Genomic DNA, 20186 nt, shown 5'->3' on the forward strand with positions numbered 1-20186 from the left:
CCATATTAAAGGTGAAGAAGTGAGGTTTGAGAGAGTACTCAATGGTACTCTTATATCAGGTGACTTGAAATACCACATAAAACGGCAAGCTATACAAAGTTTAGAACAGTTAGTAGTTTCAGGACATTCTTGGTTCTTTGGTAGGAAGATGCAAAGGACAAGATCACAAATTTGCATCATGACCATCATTTTAAATCCTCTCGGATATTATTCCTTATCGTAACAACTCACAGGAATTCACTAGGGCTGAAGGGAAATGATTGTTCTGTTCAGCTTCCTGTCCCCGAGCCTAACAAGGCATATATCTATCATCTGTAGGTTTTATTCTTTACAATGTGTGATCCTCTTCTGAATAAAAGTAGCACAAAGTCATAGCAAGTATATTCACCTGGAAAATAAAACTGAAGGTTGTTACAGCGTAATCAGTCATCAGCTGTCCAGTCTAGGAGAAGTTTGCTTAACTCTTGAATTTAGAGTTCTACGTCCTTCCTCAGATTTCAGGTAGTTTGGTGCCATTAGTCTTGGTGTGTCCCTTTCTCACTTCATTTCTGGAAGGCCATGATGCAATTTTGGTCCATTGCTGATGTCCCATTAGCACTTCAGGGTCACTTCTCTATTTTTCTTCCGTGACTGAGGGATTTCAAATGACCTGTCTTTCGCTTTGTTGATTCTTCTGCCTCCAGTCTGCTGTTGAACCCTGTAGTGGTTTCAATTTGGTTGTCATACTCGTCCGCTCCAGAATTTGGTTCTTTTTTACAATTTCTGCTAATATACTATTTTCTTCATGCATCATTTTCCTGGTTACTTTTAATTTTTCCTATGCATTCTCTTAGATCATTGAGCTTTTTAAAAACAGTAATTTTTAATTCCTTGTCAGGGCATTCAGCACTCACTGGGGTTGGCTTCTGGCATCGTTTTGTGACTTTGGGCTACATGTGGCTTTGTGTGCCTTCTGATATCTCTTTTTTTTTAAATACTTATTTTTATACAAGAACCGGGTACAGGCCAGATGCACAGGAGGGTGAGAGGATTCACCAGAGACAGAGAGGGGAACAGAACAGGCAGACTGACGAAATACACTGCTGAGGGGAGCAGCAGGCAAGACAGGAGAGGTCTGCTTTGCCATGTGGGATTGTCACCAGCCAGCCGGGATTGAACCCACGCTGCATTTGGCTGCGGACAGCTTCACAGTGCGGCGCTCAACCGCCTGTGCCACCAGAGAGGCCCCCTTCTGATCTTTTGCTCAGTTCTATGCATTTGACAAAAAAAGTCACCTTTTGTAGTGTGTGCAGATGGTTTCTCACATGGGAAGGCCATCAGTGATCCCAGTGATAGATTCTGAGGGTCTCTGAAATCTTTTAAGACTTTAACTAGAGACCTTTGCCTCTAGTTACAACTAGTTTCTTATCCAGAGGTCTCCTCTCTTGTTCCCTCTCGTGTCTGTCTGAAGTACTGCAGATGCTGGTGCTGCAGCAGGAAGCCCCTTTTTTCTGTCTCTAGCATTCAAAGGACAGCACCCCAAGTCCAGCACAATAGAGTGATCCTCAGGTGGCCCTCTGGTAAACTGGGCCACCAGACACTCCACACTTCTCCCACCCAAGGGTGAAGCTGCAATTTAGATTGGCAGAGCCCACTAATCCGGGGGGGTGGGACCTCAAGCCCCCTACTACCGAGTACACCTGACCCATCAGCCTACCAAGTCAGAGGAGTCAGAAGGCAGTAACTCAAGCAGCCCTCCAAAAGCCCAGGACTTGGGGTGTACTTTCCACTCTCCATGTGATGGAGAAACCATGAGTGGGGCGGAGCTGGGAAAAAGTGAGCGAGGTCAAGTGAAATAGCTCTTACCCTCTCAGCGAGGTTGCTACAACTCCCTAGTGGGCTCTGAGGTTCTCATAAATGTGTCTCCCTCTGTGGTACTGGTAAGTTGGTGTCAGGGGGAGAGAGCTGAAGCTTCCTATTCCTTGGTCTTATTTACCTCTTCCTCAGAGTCTTGCTCAACTCTGACAAGTGTCAATAGCATGATAAGTGATCCTGTGGAACAATGAAGAAAACCAGCAACGGAAACTTGCAAGTATATTAAAAAGTAGTATTATGTCCAAACAACAGTAAAATGGTCTAAAGAGTAATAACAGTACCAAAGGACAAAATATTTTATTCATAGGAAACATTTCTTTGAGAGCCTAGCAAATTATATCCAGGAATCTTGTTGAGAACCTACCATTCATACTCAGCAAATACTTTCTGACCTGTCTGCCCATCATTGGTCTAGACACCAAATGCACTGCCTTTGTGGAACTAAGACAAATAGCTTTTAATATGAGGTGATCACCACAGAAGGGCAGGAGAGAGAGGGTCCTTCCCTACCCTTGAAGAACTAGTCTACTGACAGCGGGAAGGGCTGACAGGTACAACAGGTGGCAGGCTGTTGGGAGCCCCCTGCACTGTTGGAGATCAGTAGAGGAGGGAGGCTGAAGGGAACAATGTCGGGAAAGAAGTATTAGAGTGGGCCTGCGCTGAAGAAGACTCGTGTTCACAGAAGTCCGTGCCTAAGTCCAAGGACAAGGAGAGGCCTTGTTGGTTAGGCCAGGAGCACAGCTGGCTATGCTCACACACCAGCCAACACTAGGAGCTGCACTGGGCAACGTTTACCATCCATTATATCAATAACTGAGTTTCTAAAACTCACTAAGTACAACTAGCAGGTGCTGTGCTGATGGTTTTATACACAAGGCCCCAGATTCCTGAGGTGGCTGCTGTGGGAAACTGCATCCTACCAGGGAGGAAAGGGTAGGATTTACCTCCATCTTTCTGACTCGTCTTTGTTCTTAACCACCGTGACATGAACACACTTAGCTCCAGAACCCGAAAATTTGAAAAAAAGAAGGCCCAGACTTATGTTTCGCACATAAGCGTAGAGGAGTTATTCTGGAACTGCCGCCCCAAGACTGTCTTCAAGGAACCAGGCCCCTGCCCTTGCCCCGCTGTTCTAACGTGGCCTCGGGCCTCACACGCAGTCACAAAGTGGCTGCCCGGCCGGAGGCAGCACGTGTGCGGCCCGCAAAAAAGCCGGGAAGGAGCGAAAGCCTTCGGGGAGGCCTCCCCTGCCTGTCCTAGGAGGAAGGACCCCCCAGAGTTCCTGCCCTGTGAGTCTGGCCAGTCCGCCTGCAAAGGAGGCTCGAGTAGCAGAGGTTTTGTCTCCAGACGTCCTGAAATGACAGGCAGGAAAGCGCTGGGTGGGTGCTGAGCGGGCGAGGGGAACGGAGGCGCCTGCACCAAGCGGCAGGGCGCGCGGGACCCCGCGTCGGGAGGCGCGCCCCGCCCTCCTCAGCCGCCCGGGGCCCCTGGCGGCGCGGGGTGCGCGGCCTTCGCGTCCCCCGACGGGCTGCGCCGCCCTCTCCACAGGCGCGTGCTCCCCTCCCGGCCGGGCGGCTGCGGGCCCTGCCGCGCGCGCCCCGCGCCCGGACCCCGCGTGGGCCCCAAGGCACGGGGCCCGCGGGGGGCGCGGGAGGGGACGGCGACGCGCAGGCGGCCGCCAGCCTCCCGCCGCCACTTGCAGCGCGGGGCTGCCCGCGCCCCTGGACGGCAGCGCGCGCAAGGCAGGCGCGGCGAGCCGAGAGAGCCGGAGCGCACCCCGCCCGCCCCGCGCCGGCGACGCCCGCCCCCCGCCGGCGACGCCCCGCCCCGCCGGCGACGCCCCGCCCCGCCGGCGACGCCGCCCCCCGCAGGCGACGCCCGCCCTCCGCCGGCGACGCCCCCCCTCCGCCGGCGACGCCCCGCCCTGCTCTGTCGGCGGTGTCCCGCCCCCCACCGATGCGGCGGCGCCCGCCCCCGCGCTGCCGCGGCGCCCCGCCCTCGCTCCGCCGCAGCCCGCCGCGCTGCCGGCGGCGCCCGCCCCGCAGCCCGCCCCTCGCTCCGCCCGCAGCCCGCCCGCAGCCCCGCCCGCTCCCCAGGCGCTGCGGGATCCTGCTGGACGGGCCCCTCGCAGCTCTCAGTAAGTTTACTAACATTTTTGAAAAACCGCGTTGTTCTGAGAAAGGGGGGGCCTGACTTTTAGGTGTTGCTCCGTCTGTGCGCTGCTCATTTTAGGGGAGTCGTCCCGGGGCGGGAGAGGCTGGGCTCTGGACACGCTCGCAGCTCGGCTTCCCTGGGCTTGCAGAGGGCCAGAGAAGAAAGGAACTTGCGTTTCTGTCAAAAAAACTTTTTCTTTCTGGCTCCTGAGCATAGAATTCCTGGAAAGGGGCGCGCTCGCGCTCACTCGCTCGCTCCCCTAATGACAAGCTGACATATGTAGAGTAGGAGCGGCCAGATGCCTGGGTCACCTCGGAGGTGCTGCTGCCTGGCCTTTTTTGCGGCTTCAGGCCGTGTTTGCACTGATCTCCCCAAGTAAGTCTGTTTTCTCTGGACAGTGCGGTTTAGCTAATAGCAAGACTTTGACCCCAAAATCTGGTCTCAGGAGGACAGGGAGGCCCGCCGGGATCAGGTGGGGGCCAGGCGAGCTCTGCCACAGGTGTTGAGGCCTGCTGGGGTGGGGTGAGGCCCTCTCTGAAGTGCAGGGTGGTTAGAAGTCACCGCTTTCCACAGAGTGAGAGTGTATTGCTCGCTAGGAGCTGAAAGCCCGGCAGAGACCCAGCGCATCTAAGCAGGCCGGTGAATGCCAAGCCTTGGCCTCACCTGTGCAGACAGCTGAGTGGAACGTGGCCCCAGCCAGTTCCTCTGACCTGTCGTTGGCCTGGCCCTCTGAGAGCAGGCTCCAAAAGGCATTAAACCTGCTTAGGTTTGCTTGGGGCTGTTCCTCCTTAGGCACTACTCAGAAGGACCCCTGGACGGGCGTCCTCTAATAAAATCGGGGGCAGCGTTCTGAGCTGAGCAGGCTCAGGGGCAGTGACTTTGGTGACTGGAGGACTGAGGTTCAAGAGGGCGAAGAAAAGAGTGCCATCAACCAGGTCTTCCGCCCACCCCCTTCCCAGGAACCCCTGACCTGCCTGCGCACCCCCGCCCCCAGCCTGTGCTCCACTGCCCGCAGGACATCTCCGCGCAGGGCTCTTGCCTGGGCCCTTTTGCCTGCCTCCCCAAGGAGTCCGGGGCCTCAGCAAGGGAGCTGAACTCACCAAAAATAAACCGCTTGCGGCACAACAAAAAACAATAAAAGCCGAAAAAGCCGGGCTTGACTGCAGAGAACAGAAAGGTTCCAGAAGAAAGAGCTCCACCACTAGAGCCCTCCCTGCCAGCCACTTCCCCGGCCTCCTGCAGACCCGGGTGCGGCAGCGGACTGCTGGGTCTTACTTAGGCCGAACTTGCCACTCCACCCCACCCAGCTCACTTTCCCTGCCTTTTACTTTGGAAAAGCCAGAAAACAGAACTCTCAAACTCTGGCCTCCTTTGCTCCTAGGATTGGCAATGACTCTGTAGGCTGGAATTCTAGGGCTGCTTTGCTCCTGGGATACAAGGGCGAGGCCCCCAGGCCGGATTCCTGTCTTCCCTTAAGAGGGCGGCTCTGTGCTTGTTAAAGTGTTACTACTTGGGAAACCTTTGTGGGGACCGCAGGCTGTGGGTGGAATGTTCTGGACACTGGACTGTCAGGGTCAGGAGTTTAGTTCTGGCTCTGGGACCTGGGGGATGAGGGCCTCCCATCAATTTCCTTACCTGTAAAATGGGGTGCTGGGCACATCCTGTGCTCTTGTGCAGTAACTGAGACCAAATGTGAAATTTTCCCAAGGAACAAAGGGAAAGCTCAGATTGTGCAGAACCAACAATTCTGCTAGAGGAAAGGGAGGAGTAGCCCCCCAACTGGTACAGACACGTGATGTCATAGCTGAGGGGGGCAGAGAGGGCTGGGTAGCTGAGGGGGGCAGAGAGGGCTGTGGAGCTCTTGTGTCTGCAACCACTTCTGCAGGGGTGCTAAGTGCCTCTGGGCACATAGCCAGCATCTAGAGCCTTCGAGGGTGCCTGGGGAATTCAGGTGGGGTCTGTTCCCACCGAGGTGGTATCTCCAGGATTTCAGGGAAGTCCATGGGTGCCCTAGGCAGTGCACACCTCTGACGCACCTCTCTCTAGATCCAGCATCCTCGGGGTCAGCATGGGCCGACTGGACGGGAAGGTGATCGTGCTGACAGCCGCGGCCCAGGGCATCGGCCGGGCTGCTGCCTTGGTGAGTTAAACCCCGGTGCTGGCTCACTGACCTCTGCGGTGTTGAACGATGCAGGCATGTTCCATGGTCATTCATTTCCCTTCTCCCTTTTTCAGTTCACTTTGTGCTTCTCTTGTCTTCAGTTACAAAAAGAGGAGTCCAGACCCCCCCAACCAGGCGGGTGGAGGAAGGAACACACCCCTCACCAGTTTATTGAGTGACCCATCTGTGTGTGCACCATGTGTGATGTGTCTGTGGGTGGAGGGCTCAGGGCTCCAACGCTGGCAGCTCCCCTCACCTCCCATTAGCCCCATGCCCTCCTGCACTCTCAGGAAGAAAGGTGTTCAAATAACCCATTTTTCTATTAACTGGAATTGAGTCTCCTGCTCAGAGGTGGCAAGCAGGCGCTCAAACCCAGAAACAGAGGCATCCCCAGAGGCGTTACATGTTTTCACCAACTGTTTTACTGGGAGTTACTTACGGGGGCAAAGCACATGACAGGCAGCAGGCAGGTCACGTTGTTTTTATTAGTGATAAGAAGAACGACCCTGGGAAGCGGGAGGTGACGCTGGAGGGCCTGAGCCCCTCCCCCTGCAACCCCTTGCACAGAGACAGCAAAGAAACCAGGATGAAAGGAGCTGAGGCTGGAGGCTGCCCTCAGGAAAGCAGGTCCTGGCAAACAAAGGGCTCACTTGTGCTTCTGCTTTGTGTCCACCAGGCTTTTGCGAGAGAAGGCGCCCGAGTCATAGCCACAGACATCAACGAGAGCAAGCTCCAGCAGCTGGAGCAGTGCCCAGGTGAGCAGCCCCAGCTCGCTGGACCCTGCAGCCCAGCCCTAGGTGTTCACGTGCATTTCTCTATTCACGTTTAAGATGTCTCCTTGTATTCTTTTTATTTTTTTAAATATTTACTTATTTATGCATGCAAGAGCTGGGGTATAGGCCAGAGATGTGGGGAATGAGAGGATCCACCAGAGACAGAGTGGGGAACAGAACAGGCAGACTGACGAAATATACTGCTGAGGGGAGCAGCGGGCGAGACATCAGAGGTCTGCCACGCCATATGGGTAGCTCCCTGGCCGGCCAGGAATAGAACTTGTGCTTCAGAGGCTGTGGATTGCTTCATAGTGAGGTGCTTAACCCCTTGTGCCACCAGGGAGGCCTCCTTGCATTCTTTATTTACCCAGCCACGGAAGGACCTGTTACCAAATTTTATGTGACAATGTAATGATGGTTCTTTTAACTGTTGATACAACTTTAGTTCTGCACCTCTCTCCCTAGCAGACCAGTCCAGCAGGAGAGTGGGGTTTTAAATTTCCTGGTGGCAACATTTAAACAGTAAAAAGAAACAGGTGGAAATTCATTCTAATGATATATTTACCTTGCTAACTCTAAAATATTTTCATTTTTAACACATCTTCAATATAAAAACTATTCATGCCGTTTCACATCTCTCATACTAAAATTTTGAAATCCAGTTTATTTTATACTCAAAGCACATTTCCATTCAGACATCTACATTTCAAGTGCTCAGTGGTCTTGTGTAGCTAGGGGCTTTGGGGAATGCTTACCTGAAATCACAGATCATGGTTAGAAACCCTAGAGATTACCCAAATTACTTGGTACCTGTCACCCCTTACTGCATACACTGAGTCCAACTGCAGCATTGAGGACTTCCACTGAAGTCACTCTAAATAAATGGCACAGGCCCTCCCTGGTGGCGCAGGGATTAAGGACAGCGCTATCAAGATATCACCAACCACTACAGCACAAGTTCAATCCCCCGCCCGGCCAGGGAGTAACCTACAGGGTGCAGCAGACCTCTCCTGTCTCCCCACTGCTCCTCTCAGCAGTGGATTTCAGTGGCTCTGCCTGTTCTGCTCCCCACTCTCTCTGGTAAATCCTCTTACCCACCACACCTCTGGCTTACAGCCCAGTTCTTGTATGCATAAGTAAATAAATCTTTAAAAAATAAATAAATGGCACAGAAAACTACATGATCATATTCCTGCACTAGCTGATGGAAGGCACCAGCTATGCACACACACACACACACACACACACACACACACACATTAGTGGCGTGTGTAATCACCAGTCAGTGTTAAACCCCTGGGCTGGACAAGCACCACGGGCTGGAAGTCTCCTGAAACTCTGTCTTCCTTTGCCTTGTTGATCTCTTCCTTTCTTATTCTCTTCTTTTCATATTCAGAAAAGAATAATAAACCATATACCATCTTATTCTAAAAACACGAGTGGCGGGGCCTCCCCGGTGGCACAGCAGTTGAGTGCTGGGTTGCAAAGCTGCCCGCAGCCTCTGCAGCGCCAGTTCTATCCCCAGCTGCTCCCCAGCCACCGGAGGAGGGTCCCACATGGCGCGCAGACCTCTCCTGCCGTCCGCTGTTCCCCTCAGCAGTGTACTTCAGTCCTTCTGCCTGCTCTGCTCCCCGCTCTGGCTCTGGTGAATTCTCTCACCCTCTCGTGCTTCTGACTGTACCCAGTGCTTGTATAAATAAATAAAAATAATCTTTAAAAAGAGAGAGAGAGAGAGAGAGAGAGGCGGCTATTGCTGTCACTGGTGCTTGCTCAGAGTCTGTAGTTGCTAGGACAGGTGCGTCTGTCAGACGCCATCATCTGCTCCCTCATTGCTCCTTGTGCTACCGTCCAGAAGTACATGCCAATTCCCTTGACCACGACGGTCATTTCGAACAGACAGGGGCATCAGCATAAAGGTGAAGCACAAACAAAAACCCTCTCGGGGCTCCGCCCTGCCCTCCCTCAACCAGCCAGAGAAGTCAGGTCACTTGGGGGCTGCCTGGCCTCTGAGGCAAACGAGTAGCAGTGAGCCCATGATCCCCACAGCCAGCTTTCTGAGAAACACCTAATAGAGCAATGCTACTTCCCTCAAAGGCTTTGCTCAGGAACGTCCTTTATTCTTCAATTTAGAGACTGGCCAGGGAGGAGGGGACTAAGGGGTGTATTGTTGGGGGGGTCTCGAGGATTTATGAGTTTTACTAGTAATTCCTAGGACCCCAGAGCAGCTTCATAGGCGGCCACTGCAGCCTTCCCACTTCAGAACAGCACCGCCTTTGAGGCTGACCAGGTGAGTAGTGTCTCCGGTGTTATTTTCCAGGTATTCAGACTCGGGTCCTGGATGTCACAAAGAAGAAACAAATTGACCAGTTCGCCAGTGAGGTTGAGCGACTTGACGTTCTCTTTAACGTGGCAGGGTAAAGCAGCCCTTTGACTTCCTGCCCTGCGTGGAAAACGTCCTAAGACTTCAATGAAAAGAATTTGGCTAACACAGCAGAATGATCATTGTAGGCTATAATATACTCATTAGGAGAACATGGTCAGGGGCTGTGCAGAATCGCTATTAGAACAAAGCCAGCACACCAGACAGTGAAGGTGCCTGGACAGGGGTCTGGGGTACTGAACCCCATGCACTGAGACAGCTGGCACCAGAAAGCTTCGAAGGCTGGTAGCAGGCTCCTGCCAGTAGATGTCGCCAATGTGCCAGGGACTTGGGAAGTAAAAGCAAAGCCTGCTTTCCAGTAGAACACCTGTGAACGCAGTGTTTCCCAGAAGCCAGTGCTCCCTTTGTTGAAACGCGGGTGTTCCCCAAGTTTTGGCACAAGATGCCAGTAGATCCTTCAGGTCCCCCAGCTCAGGCTTTCTTCTCAGGCCAGTGCCCCCCAGCGCCTGCACATGTAGTGAAGGAGAATGGCTCCCTGAGCTCACCAGGGCTCCCAGCTTTCTGGACCATGTGAGTGAGGCAAATGGAAACAGGGGCAGCCCTGGAAGCTACAGGGTTCTCGTCTGCCCCCTCCCAGAGGAAGCATAATTCAGCACCCACAGGATCCCAGGGGGTCCCCTTTCTGATGTAGGGTCGTTGACACAGCTGCTTTGATATAGATATCAAGAACTGTACAGATCTTTGTGGCTCTTCCTAACCATCCTTTAGGATAAAAAGATAACCTCGGTTTATCCACAATCTGCCACCTGTTACACAATGTATGGAAATTCAGTAGTGAAGAGCTTTTTATAAATAATGTGTCTCCAGTGAGAACACACTCAGCCATGACAACAGCAAAATTTGCTTCAAATTATTTTGAACATCTATCAAATTTGCAGCAGTGTAGGGGATAGAGAAACAGTATTTGGGTCTTGGCATTCAGTGGAACTGGAAGAATGCGGGCGGATGGGAGTCACAGCTAGCAATGTTTTTCAATTAATTCTGTTGGCGGGGTGGGGGTGAAATCAGGATTCAAGAGTTCAGAAGCTTCCTTGGGGGGTGTGACTTGAGGAAGAGTGAGGCTGTTGTAGGCCTTTGTTTCGTCCTGTTTGGTTTTCTAGTCCTGTTAGGGCTGTAACGGTATTACTGAGAGGGGGCTTGGTGTTCCTCCAGTTATGGTTTCCTTGGAAAATGCTCACACGCCAGCAGGGGGCGCTGCTGCCCTTTAGTCCTTGCCATGTGGGCGTCCCTGCCTGCTGGGCAAAGCTGCTGTTTGGTGGCCCCTGACTCTGACCTTCTTCTCCAAGAAGGATGTCGTTTTCAAATAGATGCACTTAGCTAAAATGGTTGGGAGAGTTACCTCATGTGCTCAGACTGTGCTTCAGTCATTGCAGAGCTCAGCGAGGGGCCAAGTGTCATGTAGGGACAGGGAGCAGCAGTGTGTCAGCCATCCCTCCCTCTGTCCCATCACCTCCAGCTTCGTGCACCACGGAACCATCCTGGACTGTGAGGAGAAGGACTGGGACTTCTCCATGAACCTCAACGTCCGCAGCATGTACCTGATGATCAAGGCCTTTCTTCCTAAAGTAAGACGCCCCACTTACCCCCCCACCCCACACCTGCCCTCCTTAGGTCTCCAGTGGGCACCAGAAAGGATCCCGGGAGCTGAGTGGCCCTGCCCCCTCACCGGACCACGACCCTGTGTGGCTGTTTCTATCGAGGCGTTTCACACAAATCCCCATAGGACCCAGCAAGGCAGCTGTGTGAGGCCCTTTCCACATGGCTGCCCCCTGCAGGTGCACACGGGTCAGAGAACCTATGTCCTACCAAGGACAGCCCTTTTGAGCCTGGCGGGTCAGCACAACTCAGAACTGTCAAAAGAGCAGAGGCCAGCGAGGACTCAGGCCCACAAGGGTTCGGGGGTTCTTCCCCTCTGTGTATGTTAGGAGAGTCACCAGCACAGAGGCATTATTGGATCGATGAATCTAGGGCCCAGTTGTCAACCCAGGCAGAGGACAGGCTGGGAGACCCGAGAGGCCAAGGTTGGCCGAGTTCAGGAACCCAGCTCCAGTCTGTGGGGGCAGTGAGCAGCTCAGAGGAGTAACTAGGTCGCTTTTCAGCAGCCACCTGAGTCTCAGTCACATGGATCCTGTGTCACTCTGCCGTGCACCAGGCTCACCCTTGTGGCCAGGCCTGCCCAAGGGGGCTGTTGCCCGCAGCGAGGCAGCCGGGTGAGCTGGGTGAAAGAGCGGGTGCAGGGAGCCAGGGGCCCTAGATCTCGAGTCAGTGGGTGGACCTGGTTCAGCAGACAGGACACGAGTTGGGGGGGATGCACCCTCGTCTCCTGGGTCACCCTGTCCTCGCTTTCTGCCTGAGGGATGAGTGCATTCCGAAAGGGTGGAGACTGAACTGACTTACTAGCGTCCTTACATATAAATTGGCTGTATGTATCCCATGTGCATTAAAAACGGGTTATAGTGCTTTTGTTTTGCTTTGGATCAAATAAATCACCCTTTGCTAGAGATTTCCATGGAAAAAAAACACTTGAGGGTAGGGAAAAAGATGGGTTTAGTAATGGCTTCCACAGCACATTATTGTAATGGATTATACATGCCAATCACAGCTCAATGAAACTGGGAAGAATAAATAAATAAAATTGGATTACATCATTTGCCAAATTGGATAAGAATAGTTTTGAAGGCTGACTTTGCAACACCAGTGCATAGCCTCGCTCTCTGGATCTTTTTATCAGGACCCATTTTGTCACAATGCTCTGTATTAATAGGAAAAGAAGTGAATTAATGTTCTTTACTCCCGTGCTGTCTTCCTGGACTCACTGGGTCCCCTCCGTCCATCCAGCGTGAAGCCTTAGGGCTATTTTGGGCTCTGCTCTTCAGTACAGTTAGCACCAAGAGCCAGCACCTCCTCCCCTCCTGCCCTTCGCCTGAGAGCTGCTGGAAAAATCCCCTCCCCCATGAGGCCTTTCTCCACCCAGGCCTTCCTCCCCTGGTGTCCAAGAGCAGCTCTTCCGGGTGCTCCTGCTCTGGCCGGGGTGGCTCCACTGCCCTGCGCACCCCACGTGTCCAATCCCCCGTGTCCCCTAGAGTTGTCCTCGGCCTCCCATGGCAGGGGAAGGAATTCTCACCCTCCGTCTCCAGGCTTCCATGTGTGCCCCGCCCTGCACTCATGCGCTACCCAGGGAACATCCCCACGTGTTAGAATCAGGCATGAATGCACTGACGTGTGTGTGCGTTCACAGTGGCTGCTCTGCTTGTTTATGCCTCAGCTCCAGGCCAGGACCCTCACCTTGCTGCCTGTGGGTCCTCTGTCTGGGTCAAGCGGCCATCACCCTACTACTAGGAAGGATCTTCCACCTGCGGGGGGAATTCTGGAGGCGATGTTCTTGGGGGACACACCCCAGGCTGGGGGCATCCTCCCTAAGCAACCCTTTGCGAGGTCGTGCCTCAGTCTTACCCGCTGTCACCCACGGACATCTCAGCACCTCCTCTTTTTTCACTCCTGCTGAGCTGCTGTATGGTGAGGAGCACTCTCCTCTGAGGGAGCTGCCAGGCAGTCCTCCCAGTCATACTGTGTTGCCTGCAGGCTCAGCTCAAGCTCCCGCCTGCTGCCCTGAGGCCTCCTTCCTCCTTCCTCCCTGCTTTCTGGTCCCAGGCTCAGTCCTCCCCTGTCCAGGTGCAGCCTTACTTGGTACCTGTCCCCTCTCCTTCAGGCAGCTACCTATTTCCTCTGAGGGTCTGTGGCCTGGCCACTTCCCACCCTCCACACTCGGATCTCTGAGATGTCCCTGTGGTCACGGGGCGCCGGGCAGCCGAGCAGCTCTCTGAGGCATGTAGGCCGGCTCTCCTGGACCCCGGGGCTCAACGCCCATGCTCACACCACTAGTGTAAGCTCATGCTGGGTCTCACCGATGCTTTTTACCCCAGGGAGGTGGTGATCCCCCTAAAATGTCCCTGCCGGAGAGCATGCACATGCCAGGGATCCCCAACACAGAAGGTGGCAGTCAGAGAACTTCACTGCAATGAATGTGAAGCTACTAAGCCGGTGCAGCAGCCCCTTTAACCAAGTCGTGTCCTTGGCCTGCAGTGGCATCTTTTGGTCTTTGTTTTGTTTTGGCAGATGCTTGCTCAGAAATCTGGCAACATCATCAACATGTCCTCTGTGGCTTCCAGCATCAAAGGTAGGTGGACCTTCCTTGGGCCCCATGCTCAGCCGTGCATACCCCCATAGCTGTGGGTTTGGGGCGCCTGCAGGACAGAGACCTTAAACCCACACATTTTCAACTGCTGTTGGAAAACCGGTACTAAGTTCCTAAGGCCAAACCCTTCTTCTGAAGTGGGAACCAGTGAAGAAGTGCCCAGGCCCCTGGTGTTTTGTTTGCTCTGTCCTCCTCTCCTTTGCAATCTGCCCAAGTTATACCAACTGGCGCTGAAAAGCTGGGACCCCTGTCCTTGAGGTGGGTGTCTCAGCAGCTGAGTGCCCGTGAGTTGTGGTCTCCTCCCAGACTCGAAAACTGCCCTGCTAGGGGGGAACCTGACGCCAGCACTGAGGGTGGGTGAGCCTGGCGGGGTGCTGGCTACTGTGTTTGATCCACTGGGTCCTGCCTTCCCACAGGAGTTGTGAACAGATGCGTGTACAGTGCCACCAAGGCCGCGGTGATCGGCCTCACCAAGTCGGTGGCCGCCGACTTCATCCAGCAGGGCATCCGCTGCAACTGCGTGTGTCCAGGTGAGTGGGCACCGTGGGCGCTGCTGGGGAGGCCTCGCAGAAGCGCATGGGCCACATGTCCTGTTGAGTCCCAGCACGTGGGCAGGTTCAGAAGGAGAAAGGTCTAGGCTTAATTAGTTAATAGCCCAAAGGTAGGCTGGGAGCCAGGTGCTAAGTAATGGGGAATGGTCCACAGAGGCAAAGCATTTCAGCGCAGCTGCTGTATGCGGATAGTGCCACCCTGTGGGTAAAGGCTTAACTCCCCATGGCTTAGTGTTTGGGAGGCAACCAACCCAGGGGTGACCTTTTCAGGGGAAGGCAGGCAGGCGGAGCCAGCTCCCAGCACAGCAGGAGGAAAGTAAGAGGAGCCTCCCAGACACAGCAGCATAGACGGTCATCACCTGGGGGCTCACCCATTGCAGGGCTCATGCCTGTGTGCTATGACGGGGTAAGCCACTGGTGGCTGCAGGCCAAAGCTGGGCCTCATTGTGTCAGCACAGTTGAGTGGCACGCCCCACCCCTGATTTGCTTATTGTTGGCTCTGGCTGCATTCAAGGAGATGCATGCAGGTAGACTCCAGGAGTTGAAGCAGGCGGGAAGATTCTCAGAGCCCCAAACATTTGCTCTCTGGCTCTCTAGGCCCCAAGTGTGCTGACATCTCCCATAAAAGAAAAGCAGAACTTACTATTAGAAGAGAGGCTATTTAATGTGTCCAAACCAAAGCATTCAATAGCTTACTTCTTAGGAGTAACTTCTCACTTTCTAAATACTTAGTGTCTATTAAGTAGACATGCTCCCCCAGCCCAGCAAGAAGACAGAGTGCTGAAAATCACACACTTCCATCTTGAAAACAAATCCAGCATTGCATCCCAGCACCATGGCTCACTGCTGGGCCAGGGTCAGGGGAGACGCAGCATTTCAGAATTACCTGTGGGCAGGTAGAGTCTAGGAAAGGCCCTGATGGGAGAATTGTGTGCAGTTTGGGAAGTTCCACAGGAGACCCTGGTGTGAGCCATCCCGTCTCCCCTCATGCTGAAAACCACTGCCCTGCTGGTGACTTTTCACATGCAGGATTTCCATGCTGAGACGTTCTGAGGAGGCAGGAGAGACCATGTCACGGGGTTAACCTAGACCCTGGTGATACTCGAGTCTAGGCCATTCACGCAATGGAATACATGGCAAGTGACTTGGAAAATGTGATTATTTTAGCAGCTGGACTTTCAGGAGATTGGAAAATGTTATCAAACTGTTTGGAACAAGGAAGTGGCCATGACTCACGAGCCACCTGACGAGGGCCTGCGGTGCAGCTCCTTGGGTCCAGGCGCAGGCCCGTGCTCAGGGACGGAGGCGTGAACATAGGCCTGTGTCAATGGCTGCAGTCAGGAGCATGGGCCTGCTCTCAGTTTTCATGTCACAGCCACCAAAGCAGAGTGTCAGGCACAGGCTGGTGGGCCTGGCTGGAAGAAGGGGTCATCATTACAGTGCTGGACTTTGGAGGAAAGTGAGGAAAATACTCTGAGAACCTGGAGAAAAGGTGGCTTCAGGTTTATCGACACTCTTGCCTGCAGGAACATGGCGGACAGAAAGGGCCTAGTCAGCGGGGTGGTATATCTGCCGTGAGCACCCCAGGTAGGGGTGGCGTTGCCCTCCTCATAATGCCTGGGCAGAGGAAGAGAAGCCACAGGCTGCTGAGTTTGAAGGTGCCTGGCCTCCCTGGAGACATGGCCCATGGTGCCAAAAGTCGGAGATGGTTTCCGAGCAGACTTGAAATCCCCGGCATGGTCCCGGTGTGGCCCAGCCATGTGAGGCGAGGGCCCGACCGCAGGGCGTTCCAGTCAGAAAGAGGCCCTTCAGAGGACTCCCGCGTTGCAGGAGCCAGCAGGGACACCCGGGGAACCTGCCCCGTGGGAGCAGGCGCTGGGAATTTGGGAAATGCCAGTGCCGTTCTCCTTTTTCTTTTTTTGATGTAAATTAATTTTAAATCATATTTGTTGACGAGAAACATGAAACTATGGTTAAAGATGAAAGTAGGCAAGGCAATGAGGAAAATTCAGAGCCCCCTCACTGCCCACACGCTGCGCAGGCCTGGAGCTGTGCCTGGGCCCCCGGGGGAGGGCACCTGCAGCAGAAAGCGGCTGTGAATAGTGAGGTGGCCCAGGCCCATGTGCCAGCCACACACGTGTGTGCTTTTATCTACGCCTTGTGGTTATTGTGAGCACTGACTGATTGATAAAACATGTCATTCACACATAAAAGTGCTTAAAACCATAAAGTATCATGTGAGTAAAATATATGGCCTCAGATGTGCTGGCTGGTTCACCCGCAGTCCCACACAGTGTCAGAAGAGGTATAGTCTGTGTTTTTAAAAATCATAGAAATGGGATTTAAGGAAGCCAGGACACAGTGGAGGCGGCAAGAGCTGAAACGTGCTCTCATCTAACCAGGGAGGTGGTACCACATGGAAAGGAAATTTAAAGTTCATTGATGTGTTTGTTTTTTCTTTGATTTAGGAACGGTCGATACCCCATCTCTGCAAGAAAGGATACAAGCCAGACCCAATCCTGAGGAGGTACGGCTACTGTTTTGAGTGTGTTTTGATCATCTAGTTTTAAATGCCCTGTTCCTCACCTGAGCAGAACATTCACAGAGACAGAAAGTAGTCAGGTGGGTGCCAGGGGCCGGTGGAGGGAAGGGGAGTCTTGGGGCCTCACAGGGCAGAGTTCCAGTTTTGCAAGATGAAGAGCATTCTGGAGAGTCACTGCACAGTCGTGTGCCTGGCCTTAACCCCGCTCACCTGCTCACTTGAAAATGGTCGCGATGGCGAATGTTCTACCATGTGTAATTTAGTACAGCTTCAAATCTGGGCCTTTGTTATTATTCTCATTCTTGTCTGTCACGGGTCTATAGGTTCTCATAGAACAGAGTGTCTCAGTATCTTCAGAGGGACTGGAGCCCTCCCAGCCCTCTCAGCCTGACTCACAGTCTATGGTATTGCGATGCCTCATGTGTCAATCATGTCTGGTCACAGGCCCTGAGCGACTTTCTGAAGAGACAGAAGACTGGAAGGTTCGCCACCGCAGAAGAAGTGGCCCAACTGTGTGTGTACCTGGCGTCAGACGAGGTGAGTGCTCTCTTCCCAGGGAGTTCACATCCAGCCTGTGTGTGACTGTCAGAGAGCATCATAGATGCCATGACTTACCTATGCCAAGGTGCTGCATTTCCAGTACAGGAGCAAGGTCTGGTTGAACTTCCCAAATGAGACCATGTCGGTCTCCCTGCTTATCCAGTGTACCTGTCACGAAGTCTTGGAGCAAGTCAGATGGTGGATTGAAATATATTAACTGCTTGATTTTATGAGAGAAAATTGCTTTCAAAAATCACTCTTGGGGGAACCCTGATTAAATGTAAGTCCAACAGATGACCCTCCAGAGTTATAAGAGTGGGGTGGAGTGAGAGAGGGTAACATGAGAGCTTTGTCCAGGTGTGCAGAATGGGCACCCTACTTTAGGATAACAGGTGGCTTGTTGGGAGAATCCCACTGTGGTCACCGACGATGGAGAGTCATAGTTCTGCTCAGGAACCGGTTTCCTCTTCAGGGCTGCTGTGTGTGTAGTAGGGGCCTGTGATGGGAGGAAAAGGTAAGGCTGGGGCAAAGCGGGGCCAGAGCCAGGCTAATGCCTCAGGAGTCCCCAGCAGCTGCCACACTGGGGACCCTCCAGGCACAGGGGGGAGGGAGCAAGCACCTTGGCCTGCTGACTTCTCTGAACCCAGATATCCAGTTCATTTCCCTCAGGGGCACTGCTGATAAGCTGGTGCCCCTGTGGAGCTTTGGGTATCAAATATTTGGAAATGCTCTGGCGTGAAATGTGCAACAAAAGGACCTTTGAGCTTCCAGAGGGGCCCAGAGGAGTCTAGCGTGCCTTGAGAAGCACTTGGGGGTGGGGAGCTGGGTTGTTCTTGGTAAAACAACTAATAGCCCCTTAGTTTATCACTTTATTTCATCTATTTTTCTATACTGAACTTTAAAAACTTTCAGTACTCATATCATTTCTTTCCCTCCTGCCTCTTCTGTGGTCTCAGGCTTTGGATGAAAATTAAAAACACAAATTTGTATCTTTATCATCCAGGTTTAAAAAAGGATTTCTAAACCTCTTCCACAAGGAAGAGGTTTAATTCTTCAGCTTTAATTCTTTAGAAAATGAAATCTGGCCTCCCCAGTGGCGCAGCGGGTTGAGCACAGCGCTGTGAAGCTATCCACAGCCTCTGCAGCACAGGTTCGATTCCTGGCCAGCCAGGGAGAAACCCACATGGTGCGCAGCAGACCTCTCCTGTCTTGCCCGCTGCTCCCCTCAGCAGTGTGTTTCGGTCCATCTGCCTGTTCTGCTCCCTGCTCTGTCTCTGGTGAATCCTCTTACCCTCCCGCGCCTCCGGCCTGTACCCCAGCTAGTGTATAAAAATAAATAAATATTTTAAAAATCAATCAATCAATCAGTAAAAGAAAGTGAAAACTACTGTGGGGAAAAAAACTAAAAATTTTTAACTCCTTTAGTTTTGCACACATTGGGATACCTGAAGCTTGTGTAGAATATTTCCTCAGAGTTCAATGGATTATAATAGCTTGATTATTCAGTGTATTATTTTTATTAATTAAATTGTTTTTCTTACATCATTGTAGTCCCCAGAGCTCTCCTCTTCATACAGATTTTAAAAACATTTCATGTGCTTCAGTTACCAAAATTATCTTTGTATATTCACCAACTAAGTACATACAATTTTTTTATTTTTGTTTGGAAACTGATGTGATCACTTCAGATGACACACTTGATTATGTTTAAAAGCATATTGGAGCCATAAAATTCAGCCAGTTTAGCATGATTCTGAGTTTCCAAGTGAAAATGGGCATTCCAGCCGACACTTGATCCTAACCTGTGCCATGGCTGTGTGTCACTGGACTTCTGAGTTTCCAGATTCTGAAACCAAATACCCAGCAGACTGTGTTCAGGGACACCCAGGGGATTAAGTCCTCTGGGATTAATCCCATTCAGTAAATTTTCTGTGCCGTTAAATTTTCTGTGCCGTGCGAGGTTTCTTGTTACTGCAAGAGGAACTAGTGCAGCCATAGAGACACGGAAGCCATGTAGAAACACTTGTGTTAAACCGCTTGGTTGTTCGGCCCTGTCTCCCCTGCAGTCCGCCTACGTGACAGGCAATCCTGTGGTCATTGATGGAGGCTGGAGCTTGTGATGGCCGGCGGCCCCTCCTGTTGCCGTGGTGGTGAAGAAAACTTCCCCCCGCATGTCTCTCCTGTTGGTGATCTTGTCCTGGAGAGTCTGATGCTTTTAATACACAATCTCTTTCTAATTGCTTCTGAAATCCTTGTAAGTAGAGGATGTAATAGATGATCAACCAACTGCTTATCACAAATTTTAAAAATAAACCTTAGTGTATAAGGACATAAAATTAAAATGTGAACATGAAAAAAGGGAAATATTTTAAAAGGAGTTTTTTTCTATTTCTATTTCCCATGTTCAATTATTTTTGTACAATTCTATAATAGATTGATGTGTATGTGGAGCTTAATTTTAAATTGACACCATTATAAATGAACACCGATGGTAGGAAGGAGTTTGGCATCTATAATTTACATTAAAAGGGGTTTAAATCTAGAACTATAATGTTGATATGTAAAAGAAGGATAATCACCAGGTGTTTCTGTTTAATGAATGTCACCATTTATAATTAACTATTTTCTTAGTCTAACTAAAATTATTTATTTATTTATTTATTTTTTTTTTTTAAAGATTTATTTTTTATTTATTTATACAAGCACTGGGTACAGTCAGAAGCGCGGGAGGGTGAGAGAATTCACCAGAGCCAGAGCGGGGAGCAGAGCAGGCAGAAGGACCGAAGTACACTGCTGAGGGGAGCAGCGGGCGGCAGGAGAGGTCTGCGCGCCATGTGGGTCCCTCCTTTGGTGGCCGGGGAGCAGCCAGGGATCGAACAGACGCCGCAGAGGCTGCAGGCAGCTTCGCAACCCAGCGCTCAACCGCTGCGCCACGGGGGAGGCCCTAACTAAAATTATTTATTAAGATAAACAATG

The 20186-nt window shown here is 52.1% G+C and overlaps 1 protein-coding gene across 2 annotated transcripts; it reads left to right on the forward strand.

Moving 5' to 3' along the window:
* Positions 1-3946: 3946 nt before the first annotated feature.
* On the forward strand, positions 3947-19823 carry BDH2 (3-hydroxybutyrate dehydrogenase 2). Of its 2 annotated transcripts, none has more exons than XM_037509622.2 (10): positions 3947-3991; positions 6055-6148; positions 6846-6924; positions 9260-9356; positions 10839-10947; positions 13499-13559; positions 13994-14107; positions 16597-16655; positions 17115-17207; positions 19277-19823. In XM_037509622.2, exons 2-10 carry the CDS (start codon positions 6077-6079, stop codon positions 19328-19330), a joined length of 738 nt encoding a protein of 245 aa, XP_037365519.1. In that variant the 5' UTR covers positions 3947-3991; positions 6055-6076; the 3' UTR covers positions 19331-19823. The 2 variants fall into 2 exon arrangements, with proteins under 2 accessions (XP_037365519.1, XP_054550578.1); XM_054694603.1 differs by lacking the exon at positions 19277-19823 and adding an exon at positions 18282-19270.
* Positions 19824-20186: the final 363 nt, after the last annotated feature.

The sequence above is a fragment of the Talpa occidentalis genome, unplaced genomic scaffold (assembly GCF_014898055.3).
Source record: "Talpa occidentalis isolate TD23 unplaced genomic scaffold, MPIMG_talOcc4v2.1 talOcc4.13, whole genome shotgun sequence".
NCBI classification, from domain to species: Eukaryota; Metazoa; Chordata; class Mammalia; order Eulipotyphla; family Talpidae; genus Talpa; species Talpa occidentalis.